The 14,267-nt window shown below is 45.8% G+C and overlaps 1 protein-coding gene across 1 annotated transcript; it reads left to right on the top strand.

Annotated features, from left to right (window-relative positions):
• Positions 1-614: 614 nt before the first annotated feature.
• Positions 615-5,185, top strand: LOC119443698 (acanthoscurrin-1-like). The gene is made up of 2 exons (XM_037708414.1): positions 615-626; positions 4,862-5,185. The coding sequence occupies exons 1-2, from the start codon at positions 615-617 to the stop codon at positions 5,183-5,185; spliced, it is 336 nt and encodes a 111-aa protein (XP_037564342.1).
• The last annotated feature ends 9,082 nt before the right edge of the window (positions 5,186-14,267 follow it).

The following is a 14,267-nucleotide window of genomic DNA, read 5'->3' as shown; positions in this document are numbered from 1 at the left end:
ATGCACTTTCCGAACTGCCGTTTTCCAGTTCAGACCAAAACCGTTCTGAACAGCTACAATTATCGCATCTATATATATGGGACGCTCTTACGAAAGCAAAGCGTTACGTGGGCTACGCGGACAAAAAGAAAACGGGTCAGGTTGACCGATTGTAACCGTGTGTTTGTGCCTGGATTTTAGAGAAAATATTTCTGCTCCCTCGATACTATCTCAGCAATTACCGAAGGATTCCACAGCGTGTAAGCGACAGCACGCGGAAGAAAGTCTCCCAGATCACGGGCCGTTGCTGCGGCCAGGAATTCACGGTTCGGCCGCGGAAGGTTGTTTGCACCGTTTCCGGTTGTACTTGCGCAGTTCGCGCTCGTTGGCAGCATATTTTCGTGGATTAGGCACACAGCATACCACACGTACCACACGCATTTGTGTTTAACGTTATCTGTAGTCGGAGAAGAAACAACGACTGCACGCCTTTTAAGCTAGCCCTACTCAGCGACATCAAGGCGAAAGAAGAAAGAAGCTAAGGAAGCTGAGAGAAGAGGGACAGGGTATAAAAGACCGAAGTAAAACCTAGAGCCTCACAGGTTTCCGAGACTCCTGCGTACAGCTTCGACATCATGAACTCTCTGGTGAGTCGACTCTTTGAAGTTCGCATGCTTGTTCGTAACTGAAGGCTCTATTTAGAATACCAATTTTTCGTGGCAACGCGCTGCACGCAAATACAAGACATGCGCTCTGATGACCACTATGCAAGGTTTCAGGTCTCCATATAGAGACCTGAAACCTTGCATTTCACCGCATGTCTTTTACCTAGATCAACTACATATTGCCACCGGACAGGCGATCCGCAGCGGTAGCTTAGCGGCTATGGTGTTGGGCTGCTAAGCGCGAGCTCGCGGGATCAAATCCCGGCCCCGGCGGCCGCATTTCGATGGGGGCGAAATGCAAAAACGCTCGTGTCCCGTGCATTGGGGGCACGTTAAATATCGCCCTGGTGGTCAAAGTAAATCTGGAGTCCCCACTACGGCGTGCCTCATAATGAAATCCTCGTTTTGGCACGTAGAAGCCCAGAAGTCATTCATTTATTCACCGGACATTCAGTCTGCGATACCCACAAGGAAGCGACAAAGTAAAGAGGATCAAGGTGCGCCTAGGCTCGTGCGCCGATTCGCATTATTGCGTGTGACTGTCAATAATGCTTGTAAATAGATTTCGTCTCTTTCCTTTCTCGTGACATTTTTCGTGGATTAGTAGATTTTCCCAGAGCACTTAAATGCAGGAGTGCTTTCTCGACAGCGGTTCCTTGCTACCATCGTCACGCGACTGAAATGTTGGCAAGTTTAGTTGCGGGAAAAATGACCGAAACCTGATTGACGAAATGAATATTTCCCGACGAATGTAGTTGATTGGACCTCGCGCTGATTTGCTATTATTACTTCAACAACGTCCTTCATACCAGTGCACCATCGTTTGATAGGATCGAAGCTCACCACAGAGAAGCTGTTTTATTGCCCGGCATAACTAGCTCCGCTGTAAAAGATGCTTCGCAATCCGTGACATGCCCCTTGCATATACCCGCCCGGGAGTAGCGGCGCGATATTCGAAACTCCTACAATTAAACCATGGACCTCAGTCCCCAGTGGATGCGGAGCACCTGACGAAGGCGGCGGTCAGACCTGCGACGCGGCAGAGGGTGCAAGGATCTCTGGGTCCGGACAGGCCGCCACTTGAAGCTGAACCTGGCAACGTTCAGCACGCGCACCCTATCGAGTGAGGCTAGCTTAGCAGGGCTATTTGAAGAATTATCAGGTATTGCCTGGGATATTATTGGCCTTAGTGAGGTTAGAAGAACTGGTTTGGCTTATACAGTGCTGAATAACGGCCACGTCCTCTGCTACAGAGGTCTTCCAGATAAGAGAGAATCTGGAGTAGGATTTATAGTCTATAAAGAAATAGCGGGCCTCATTGATGAATTCTACATCATTATTGAGAGGGTAGAAGTCGTGGTAATAAAACTTAGTAGGAGGTATAGAATGAAGGTAGTACAAGCCTACGCCCCCACCTCCAGTCACGATGATGAAGAAATAGCACAGTCTTATGAAGATGTTGAATTAGCAATGAGGAAGGTGCAAACTCAGTATACTGTAGTCATGGGCGACTTCAATGCAAAAGTGAGGAAAAAGCAGGCTGGTGAGCAATCAATTGGCAACTATGGCATCGATTGTAGAAACACTAGAGGAGAGATGTTGCTAGAATTCGAGGAAAGGAATAGGCTCCGAATAATGAATACCTTCTTCAGGAAGCGCAGCAACAGGAAGTGGACCTGGAGAAGCTCTAATGGAGAAACAAGGAATGAAATAGATTTCATACTTCTGCCGATCCCAGCATAGTGCAGGATGTAGAAGTGTTAGGTAGGGTAAAGTGCAGTAACCATAGGTTGGTGAGGTCTAGGATTTCTCTCAATTTGAAGAGAGAAAGAGTAAAATTAGTCAAGAGGAAATAAGCCAACCTAGACGCAGTAGGCTAAAAGCAGACCAATTCAGGCTGGTGCTAGCAAACAAATATGCCGCTTTCGAAGAGGAAGATGAATACAACATACAGGTAATAATTGAAACGGTAACTAGGCTGATCTCAGAAGCAGAAATTGAAGTGGAAGGTAAGGCACTAAGGCAACCAGTAGGTACCTCTCCAAAGTAAAAAAGGACCCCAATATAGAAACGACCAAATATGAAAGTGTCAAACTGGAGAGATCAGATAGAATTCACTGAACTGTTGAAACTGATCAACAAGAAGAAAGTAAGGGATATCCGAAATTATAACGTGGAAAATATTGACGAAGCAGAAGAAAACTTGGCATAAGACAAGGAAAAATGTATGCACTGAAAGATAAGCAAGGCAGTATAATCAGCATTTTTGATGACATAGTAAAAGCAGCGGGAGAATTCTATCCTGATCTGTAGAGTGCCCAGAGCACCCAGCTACTTTCATTCGAAGTAGTCATGAACAGGATACAGAGGCTCCTTCTATAACTAGCGATGAAGTTAGAAGGGCCTTGAAAGACATGACCTAGGGAATGGCCTCACGACTTCAAGTCTACCAGAAAGCTGGAAGAACGCCAACATTATACTGATCCATAAGAAGGGAGACGTTAAAGAATTGAAGAATTATAGACCCATTAGCTTGCTTTCAGTATTGTATAAAATATTCACCAAGATAATTTCCTATAAAATCAGGGCAACACTTGACTTCAGTCAACCAGGAGAACAGGCTGCCTTCAGGGAGGGGTATTCTACGATGGATCATATCCATGTCATCAATCAGGTAATAGAGAAATCTGCAGAGTACACTCAACCTGTCTATATGGCTTTCATAGATTATGAAAAAGCATTTGATTCAGTAGAGATACTAGCAGTCATAGAGGCATTGCGTAATCAAGGAGTACAGGAGGCATACATAAAATTATAGGCAAATATCTATAAGGATTGCACAGCAACCTTGGTTCTCCACAAGAAAGGTAGAAAGATACCTATCAAGAAAGAGGCCAGGCAAGGAGACACAATCTCTACAATTCTATTCACTGCATGCTTGGGAGATGTATTCAAGTTCTCAGACTGGGAAGGCATATGAGTGAGGATCCACGGCGAATATTTCAGCAACCTTCGATTTGCAGATGACATTGTCTTATTCAGCAACAATAGGGACGAGTTACAGCAAATGATTGAGGACCCTAACCGAGAAAGTGTAAGAGTGGGGTTGAAGATTAATACGCAGAAGACAAAGATAATGTTAAATAGCCTGACAAGGGAAGAAGAATTCAGTATCACCCGTCAGCCTCTAGAGTCTGTGAAGAAGTACGTTTATCTAGGTGAATTACTCACAGGCAACCCTGATCATGAGAAAGAAATTTATAGAAGAATAAAATTGGGTTGGAGGGCATACAGCAGGCATTACCAAATCCTGAGTGGAAGCTTACTACTGTCATTGAAAAGAAAAGTGTACAATCATTGCATTCTACCGGTGCTGACATATGGGGCATGAACTTGGAGGTTAACAAAGAAGGTCGAGAACAAGTTAAGGACCGCACAAAGAGCTATGGAACGAAAAATGTTCGGCCTAACATTAAGAGACAGGTAGAGAGCGTTGTGGATCAGAGAACAAACGGGAATAGCCGATATTCTAGTTGACGTTAAGCGGAAAAAAATGGAGCTGGGAAGGCCATGTAATGCGTAGGATGGATAATCGGTGTACCAATAGAGTTACAGAATGGATAACAAGAGACGGGAAGCGCAGTCGAGGACGGCAGAAAAGTAGGTGGGGTGATCAAGTTAAGAAATTTGCAGGCGCAAGTTGGAATCAGCTAACGCAAGACAGGGTACTTAGAGATCACAGCCTAATTGTAGATCATCAGCCTATATTTATGCCCACTGCAGGCTTCGTCTTGTTGAAAGTTGGCGCTCGTCCCATGTTCTTCCTCGTCCTTGTGTCGCTTTAGCGTTATGAATCCCAGTTAAAATTACAATGACCTACCAACACGCCCAAACTTCTTCCCTGCTTCGTCCTGCAGTGGGCATAAATATAGGCTGATGGTGATGGAGATGATGATGATGATGATGCGAAAATGAAACTTTGACTGCCATATTATCTTATAATAATCAACCTATTACCGTGAAATCAACGAAAGTAGAGTTTTTCAAGAATTCGTTATCAAACTAAACCGATTCACCGTTTCACTTCCACCTCGGTGTTCCTTTAAAAGACGTCCAGTAGGGATTTAAGAAAGCCCAGTTATTCAGAATGAAGCGATGCTTCGTCTATAATTTTTAGGCTGATTTATGATTTTCTAACCCCCTTCCACACTGATAAGGTGAGCCTCGTCGTGGTCGGTACGGCCCTGCTGGTGTGCGTCTCTGCCGGCGGTGTTGGGCTCGGCTACGGCGGACTCGGCTACGGAGGCGGCTTGGGCTACGGCGGTGGTGGCCTGGGCGTCGGCAGCAGCGTGGTCTTGCTCAGAGGCGGTCCTGGGTTCGCCAAGGCGGTGGCTGGCCCGACATTTCTGGTGAGCACGGTGCACCACGTGAACAAGGTGCACGGTGGCGGAGCCATCGTTGCGCACAGCGGACTGGGCGGCTACGGAGGAGGATACGGCCTTGGCTACGGCGGCTACGGTGGCTACGGCATCAAGGGATAATGGGCAGCTTCATGACAAGGGAAGCTGGGTGGTGATGTAAGTTTGAGTTATAGTGAAATTTTGCCTGTGGCCCTGCATTGACTATAGTGAAGCCCCAGACTGAGCGGACTGATTAAGAAAAACGGCAGGAGTCACTGTACTAGCCACCAGAAGGTAATTTCGTGTAGCGTTTATGGCTAGTCATGATAAAAGCTGATACCAGCGCCGTATTACCGAGAGTAACGTCACAGCGTTCCCAAGTACGTGAAGTTGAGCTGTGGTATACAAGGGCGAGGGGAAAAACCGAACGCAGTACAGGCTCAATCGCCATCGAAGTTCACGTTGTTCTAACTTTTACACTGATTTGTTCGCAGACGCATGATTGCACAAAATTATGTGTTAAAGATACCGCGTCCTTTGATCTCGGTATATGCTTATGCACCATAAATATTAATTCTGGAGGACCCTGAAACACACTGATAATGATACACACTGAAACACACTGATACTGCAGCTATTATTACTGGTACCTTCGCCATATGAGTCTGTAGACTAGTTTTTTTTTTTTTTTGGGGGGGGGGGGGGGTGGGCGACCTGTCGCTCTGGAGGCGTATATGAGCACCACAACTGCATAGCGGAGGACGCGGGTTTGCCGCCTACCAGCGCTAAGTCGGTTGTTAGTGCACTTTCATTTTCTGTTTCCGTTGCCATTTTACAGTTCCCGCAGAAAAATAAAACGAAAAAAAAAAACACGCCATTATCTTACTGATATCCTCGGCTTTATGTCTGCTGGGATCATGTGGTTGTACCTAACAAAGCATTTAGCCTCTTCGTTCTCCCTCTTCTCTTTAACCAAATAAACATGTATCACCAGCTATTATTTTGTTAACCAGCATATACTTATAGTCAGCTTATTGTTAGAAGATATTTAAGTTAGTGAAAGGTGTACAATCATTGCATCTTACCGGTGCTAACATATGGGGCAGAAACTTGAAGGTTAACAAAGAACCTCGAGAGCAAGTTAGGGACCGCGAAAAGAGCGATGGAGTGAAAAATGATAAGCGTAAAGTTAAGAAACAAGCAGAGAGCGGTGTGGATCAGATAGCAAACGGGCATAGCAGATATTCTAGTTGACATTAAAAGAAAGAAATGGAACTGGGCAGGCCATGCAATGCGTAGGGTAGATAACCGGTTGATCATTAGAGTTACAGAATGGGTGCCAAGAGAAGGGAAGTGCACTCGAGGACGGCAGTAAACTAGGTGAGGTGATAAAATTACGAAGTTTGCAGCTGGAAATTGGAATCAGCTAGCGCAAGACAGGGGTAAGTGGACTTAAAAATAGGCTGCTGCTGCTGCTGCTGATGATGATGATGAAGTCAGTAATGCTCCACAGTAGATTCTGACACAGTAGATTCTGACACTTAAGCAGCCATTGCATCCGGTCAACATGTTCTGACAAAATTCCGAGACTGCTGTAGTCTTGTGCCTGCTTTCAATGGCACTTCAGCCGACACCACACACCAGAGTACTGAATTTCTTTTTACTCCTGCCGCCTTTTTTTAAGCCTCCACATACGGTAAATAATGCAACCAACGTACTCATATTGCACGAGGATGTCATAAAAGACTACATGTAGCTGCGCTTACAAAAGAATGCAAGGATCGGACGAAGCACCAACGACAAAACACTTGTATGTCATAATCGTGTAAAGGTGCGTTGACTTCAGTTAGAAACTGAAGTAGAAAGCACAAAAATACAGCCGATGGACACCCAGTCACTTCCTCACATTTGAAACATTCAGGTGATTTTCGTTCTAACAGAACTGAGCGACAACGCGTCGCGGCCGCGGTATGTCAGGACCCGAACGAAGCACGAGAAAACAAACAAAAGCCAGGCTACGACTTGCTGCAACGGTACGCAAACGACTACAAATGGTTGAATGGTACCGAAGAATGCAGTTGCATTCAACTACACTTCAGAAGGGTGGGTGACATGGTTGTCCACTGATTCTAGCAAAATTCGGCACATTCTGAATAGCTTTTGTATGCATGCAATGAATATATTAAGGATAAAACAAACATTTTCGTATTTTCTGCAGTCACAAGCAACTAATGCCTAATGTATTTTTTTCTTTACAGCGAAGCATTGCACGGTCGATATAGAATATATAGGGTCTGATCACGAATGGATCAAACATTATGGACTGCCCTTCCAAGAAGCCTGGATGATGATGTCATAAGCAGCTAATGTAAATAAAGTATTTACACGAGTATTTTAATTGCGTTAATTATATGGAATCTCACGGTGGCTCAGTGGTTATGACCTTCGGCGCCTGAACACGAGACTACGGGTACTTTTACCGACCATGGCCTCAGCTCTTCAATAGAGCGGAATCCACAAAGGCTCACGCGCCGTGATCTATGTGCTTCTCAAAGAACTTGATGTGATAGAAATAATTTCGGAGCCGAGCCAGGAGTTATGCCACGCGCCATAGTCCCCTGTTATGATTTAAATTGAAGCCCTCGGGGCTTCAATTGTGCGAGACTAGCACGCTTCCTTGAAGCTACGGCTACTCCACGGTTCCGGCTTACAAAAGGTGGGCCTAGTGCGTGCGTGATTGCACCCGTCACGTCGCAGCCGAAGAAGGTGTGGCTTAGTGCCTGCACTTTCATGCTGCGCTTTAGGTACTACGCTAAGTGTTCATATGTGGCGTTCAGGAGGTCTCCTTAGTGCCACACGTGTACATCCCATCGCGGCTCATTATGTCTTGCAAGAACACTAGCCCCGATTATATAACTTATTGCATTTTCAATATGTGTAATACTATCTAATGTTGGTAAGATATTGGCTAGTAACTGCCGTGCAAAGTAAACCCGAAGCTTGATAAATTCGTTTTGCCGCCCTCTCTTTGGAATAATATTTTTTGAAAGCAACTACTCATTCACGATAAAGTGGGCTTTTAGGCATATTGCGACGTTATTCTAGACCTATTTATAAAGTGGAGGTTAGTAGTAAGTTGGTTAAGTGGGTGGTAATTTGTGCTTGAAGGGTAATCGTAAGTTCGACGAGCGGCTCTGTCCGGTCGTTCTTAGTCTTTATTTCGTGCAGTGACACTCGAAAAATTAAAAAGTGAACTGTCTCATGCAGGCCCATGCTCGCAGTTTTGGTAGATTGTTTGCCTCTGTAAAGTACGACCACATTGCCTGAAAACCTGCGAAAATAAGTTGTTTCACAGACGTAGCTGTATGCAACCAGAAACCAGTATTAACTCAGCAACCATCAGTGCAGATTGGCAAGACTGCATGTGGGTGGTGAAGCCAGCGAGTCTTGATAATAGTATATTTATTTGCGTTCTGAGGTCGTAGGATATCGGTTAAGTAACGTTGGTTTGAGGAGTCACCGTTGGCTGCTCAAGGTTTCCCCAGAATTGCCGAAATGACGTCATATACGTTCATTGTGGTGGCTAACGGAATGGATCATGTCATGCTGAATACGGTGGTGCTTGAAACTTTCCACGCAAATAGGAGTCAGAAATGAACAATGTGTGTGTCAAATTTTCTTCTCCATCTTCGTCCTGTAGTGCTGCACTGCGTTATCATGAATCCCAACCAATTAGCCCGCCAACGCGCTTTAGCCATTTTACTCGGGTAACGTTATTGGAGGGCTACCACCTGGATGCGCCAACTTCAGTGGACTTCCGCAGCTGCCACGGAATAGCTCAGATGTACGCCTTGAACAACACAGTTACGCTGTCTCCGGTAGACGTCTGTTTTTCCCAACCGTCAACAAGCACTACAGTAGCATTACGGCAATAAACATTTCGAATTAAAGAGGGCTTACGTTGGAAAAGCTTTCTTCCGGGCCTGAGCCTGCACGATTGGGAAGAAGCCTTGGTTTAAGCACAGCTCGATTGAAGCTTTCAATACAAACCGAGCGATTATGATCATTCAATAAAATGCGCATTCATTGGCACCAACAATGGAGATAGGCAGAAGGCACGACAAGCGCTGTACTCAACTTCTAAATGGTCTCCAATATTTTGCTCACAAATATCCACTATGTAATGCAATAGACACAGCGAAAGAACATAGGCGTTTATGAGAATCCAGTATGTAATGATCACGAACGGCCGGGATGATAAGCGATGACGCTAAAAATAATTTGTTCAGCATCCACACGGTACTACATGCCTCACATATGGCATCCGTCTAAAATATTGTGAAAGGTGATCGCGCCCTTTGAGCACGTTGGGTACCTTTCAGCACTTCACTTCTGATGGCGCGGTTCAGGAGATACGTAATCTGGCGGAGCACTATTTATTCTGTGACAACGGCATTGTTCTCACGCTGTGTCAGCCACCACGTCGAAACGAGACAATGCGACTGAGCACTATCAGCGCAAATGTTTCTAGCTGGTCAGCCGGCAGATGAGAAAATGTCGAAAGGAAGAACACACCGTTGTTTAAACATGCCTGGCACGCGCCAGATATCAGTTCGGGGAGCGGCACGCGCCTCTCTTTACTGTTCGCCACCAGTGCGTGGAATGACCGTGGAAAGCCACCCGGGTCTAACTTTATCGACCATCGGCCTGCGCGACCGCTTAGTGTTTTCAGCCTGTGAATGTGTACTTGCGTTGTCGCTCGTATGAGTACATGTGATTGTCTGATGCTGCATGATAGCGAAGAGAACGTGTGACGCCAGCGCATCTTGCTTGTTTTGGCTGCCGAACCACGAGAGGCGATAAAAATGACGCGGCATGTGTGGAGGGAGAGGTGTATGCGTCACGCGAGGCAAAAAAAATAAAATAAAGAAACAAGGCCTGCAGTGTTTGTTGTTCGAGCTACGGTGGCTAGTAGCCGAGCGTCTGTTGTTGCGGACAAATTGCGGCATGGGTCGCCAACGTAAGCGGGACCTTCACGTAATGGGAGATGCTGTGACGACATCCAAATGAAAACTCAACAAGCCTTTTCCGTCGAGGCACTGGCCGCTTTTTCGGACGGCGATGGCGATGCTGCAAATCGGGTACTGCTGTGAGCAGGGCTAGAGATCGATAGACTGTCGAAAGTATGTGCGTGTCTGTAGAGATCTATAGTTTTCGCATATCTACACGACAAGCACAAAGAAAACTATCGAGAATCAGGATAACAAGCCGATTCCGCCGGCTCTGAACTCAGTCACTGAGAAATCACCATGTTCCCACAAAGAACACTGGCCTCCTTCTCACTCGCATAATGTTTCGCAAGCTAACGCGAGAATGTCTCGTGATAGCTCAGGGGTCTGCGTATCCGACTTTTATGTATGCATTGCTGAAAGGGCATCGGTTAAATAACTATAGTGGGAACCGACGAAGGCAAAGTTCGGGATTGAGGATAAGGAGACAGCCTGACAAAGCGGCAACCACGTAATGGGAAGCCAGACAGACGGGTACAGTTGTCGCCATAAATTACTAGATTTGTTTTCGCAAGAAATTATAAAAAATATTCAGAGCTATTGCACTCTATGAAGGTGGATGACCAGCGGAGCTGTACGTGAGGTCTATACACGACCAATGACGCATCGTGAGCACACTGATGTTTATGTAACATTCACTGACGAACCTTTCCAACAGAAACGCCACAAACCACTCTCCGTCTGGCCGAAATACGTCTGTGTTGAAATCACCCACCTTTACGATGGGAGAGGAGTCGGTAGTGGCGATCCAACCAAAGGTGCACACGCTTGGCGTTTTCTGCACGATCTTCGTCCGTATTACGTGCCGCCCGCCGTCGCCACGTACATTCCCGCTTCTCTTCACGACGGTGTTGTTTGTAGTTGCGCTGTTCTTCCGCAGTCCTCGGCGCACGGGTGGAAGTGAACTGAGATAAGATCACGTGATTTGCCTATAGAGCCCGTGACGCCAAACCGCAATCCATACTAAACAGTGTCTACTCCCGCTTTACTTTTTACAGCGAAGCTGTATACCTCTACCAGCCAAGGAAATTTTCGTGTCGTTGCCGTAAGCAAAAAACGCCAGGGTAAAGATTGAATACAAACAGCATATCGCCTTTGAAATCAGGCATACAGCATACATCTCAGCACTCGTTATCAAAAGAAAAACCACAAAACAAGCATCAAAACCACATGATGGATGATAAGGCACGTGTGAACAATGGGAACACCCTCCGACGCGTTCCGGTAACGATTAGGTTTGCAGCTGCTTCGAAAGGGGTTGACGTCATTCAAAATCCTCGTGAAACCAGTGTCTCTGGTTTCACTTTTTGTAGAGCCACGTGTGTGAATTCAAGTGACGTCACAATGGATAATCGTTGTGGGTATCGTTTACAGCGTTCCTTTTCCCGCGTGTGTTTCCCGGTAAAGATTACGGATGCGTAAGCCTCTTCGAGAGGAAAAGTACCCAACAGCATAGAAATCGTATAGTGACGTCACCACGGTCTAGCAACTCATTCAGTTGATTCCAGGCTACCATGGGTAGACCATGAAAAGTAAGGCTGCCAGAAGAACAGCGTGCGAGGTTCTTGTGACGTAATAAAGGGTGTGGTTAAGTACATTTCACTTGTCTCTGGTTTCACTCTTTGTAGAGCTACGTGCGTGAATTCAAGTGACGTCAAAAGGGGTAATAGTTGTGTGTCATTTACAGCTTCGATGTCCAAGAAGCTTCACAGCGTGGATTGGAGCCACAGTTTTTTTTTATTACGATATTCTTTTTATCGCCATACGTTTTGACACTTCTCGCTATTAAACACAGCGGGGGCATACCCGGCAATACGCTTTTATCACCTATTTTATCACCGGGATTGGCCAGTCGTGAGGTCTGGGGTGGCCGCCATCTTTTCTGCCTACGCATACAAACGACCAGAACCTAGCGTATAACAGCTCCGCTATAACGACTCGAAAGACACTTTGTGTGATTTTGTTGTTTCTAGCACTATGATATTTTAGGATGTCTTTTTCAAGTAACCCTATTGCATTGTTTTCAGATTTTTAGACATTGCACTGGAGGCATGTCAAATATCCCCTGATGGTCAACATTATTCCCCAGACCCCCAGTACGCTGTGCCCCAAAATCAAATCGTGGTTTGGCACATACCACCACTGAATTGAATTCAATGTTCCCACATTGATATTGCACAACATTTATCTCAGCTTTTTCGGTGCCCCGATATTCATTAAGGCTTTTGTACATTTCATCCGCCGACCATTAGAAGCTGCTTTTTAAGCGAAACTTTATAGGCTCACAAGTTTCGGCGGTGGTGCTGGTGGTGTCACGCTGAAAAGTGGGCCGATCCTGGTGATAGTGCAGAAAGGGTCCAAGCTCAATGGCACAAACCAGGCACAAGAAATAGAGACAAAGAAAGAGGGAAAGAAAGAAAGAAAAAGAGGGAGAAAGAGAGAGAGAAGGAGAGAGAGAAAGGAAGATAAAAAGAAAGAGTGAGAGAGAGAGAGAGGGAGAAGGAGGGAGCCGGAGAGAGAAAGAGAGATAGAAAGAGAAAGAAAGAAAATAACCAGCCCTACCGCTGTCGAGAGAATGGGGGTAAGCGAAGATTGTCGTGTGTCTACTTGACCTACTACTTTCCCTTCCCTTTCCCACAACGTTCCCTTTCCTTCTACATTTGTTTCCCTTTCGGGCAACTTCTCCTTCCGTTGCGTTGTACGTTTCCTTCCCTCGATGTATACATTTAATAATCGTTTATGTTTTATTACCCTGACGAAGGTCAGATACACACACGACAAGCTTCGCTTACCCCCATTTTCTCGACAGAGGAAGAGGTGCTGATTTCTTCTGAAGGGGGCATCGATAAGCTGCTTAAACTATTGAAGTGGTTCTTGTGGAGCACGAACGGGCTGATATGGCCCATATACTTTGGGAATGTCAACGCCCTGAAGAAGAAGGAACAAGAGGAAGGGGGAAGATAACAGCAGGACCTTCTGAAGCGGGGCGCCTCGCTGAGAGATGGCAAGCCGCCCTCCTCAGCGAGGCACCCGAGGACCAGGAGTGGGCCGTCCAGCGGGCCAGGGCCATTGCCGAGGATTTCGAAAGATTTTTCTCCGGCGATGGACCCCTGGCAGCCTAGCCCCGGGCACCAACAGCCTTAACCGCTGGACAAATAAAGTTTATTCCTATCCTATCCTTGTGGACATAATGTAGCGGGCTACACAAAGACAAAATCTGAACCACAAGCCGAATAATTGATTGGAAAAGAGAGGGGGCGTAATTTTTTGAGCGCCCGCAATTGCAGACACAAATTACGTGACGCTATTAGTTTATAAAAAATGCTGCGAACTAGCCACAAACGAGTGCATCGCTGCAGAATATAAAGGAATTGAAGTGTCATTTACGCAGGCAGGACCTTTCTTTCTAAAAAAGCGTGCCTACATGAGTTCAGGTGTTGTTTTGTAGCTCCTCTTTCCCATATTCTTAACACGGCAAAAGCACGGCTTCCATGAGCTGACCCTATAATTTTCTTTAAAGGGACATGAATCAAATATTACGCCGAGCTAGATCCATTGCTTATTCCCCTTATAGCCTATCATTGTTTTCTGTGTGCCGCTATATCACTTTTATGGGTAGAAAAATACCGCCAAAGATCCCGCTGCTGCTTTCTAATTTGAACCGTTCGTACTAAACTGGGCGAGTTAACATAGCTTCCCCATGGCCTCCCCCAATGCCGCTTCTCTGTGAATCAGCCAGTGCTGACGTCACATAGTCGACAATAGGCGGCCCAGTCCGATTTCTCATTTTCGTATTTTTCTCACTTACAAAAGCACTGTTATGGCTGCGAATGATGAATTTGCTATTACATAAGCCCAATCTTTCAATTTAGCCCGACTTATTATTTTTCTTTAGCGTATCTTTATATGCTCACCATCAAATTTCTGTAAGTTTTTTCATTGCTTCCTCAGTGGGCCGTTTAGTCAATTGATTGTTTTGGTAACTCTTGGAAATAATGTTCACCTGTGCAGTTAATTCAATTGCAATGATGTAATTTGAGCAAATATTGTGCGATTTGCCGCTAACATTAACAAGCATGGTGTCACGCGCACTCAAGCAAACATGAGCGCATCTCGCTCGATGAACGCGGAAACTCGCTGTCAAAACGCTGGAG

This window comes from Dermacentor silvarum, chromosome 3, assembly GCF_013339745.2.
Source record: "Dermacentor silvarum isolate Dsil-2018 chromosome 3, BIME_Dsil_1.4, whole genome shotgun sequence".
NCBI lineage: Eukaryota > Metazoa > Arthropoda > Arachnida > Ixodida > Ixodidae > Dermacentor > Dermacentor silvarum.
The sequence above is the reverse complement of the archived record's forward strand: the minus strand, read 5'-3'. Positions and strand labels throughout refer to the sequence as shown.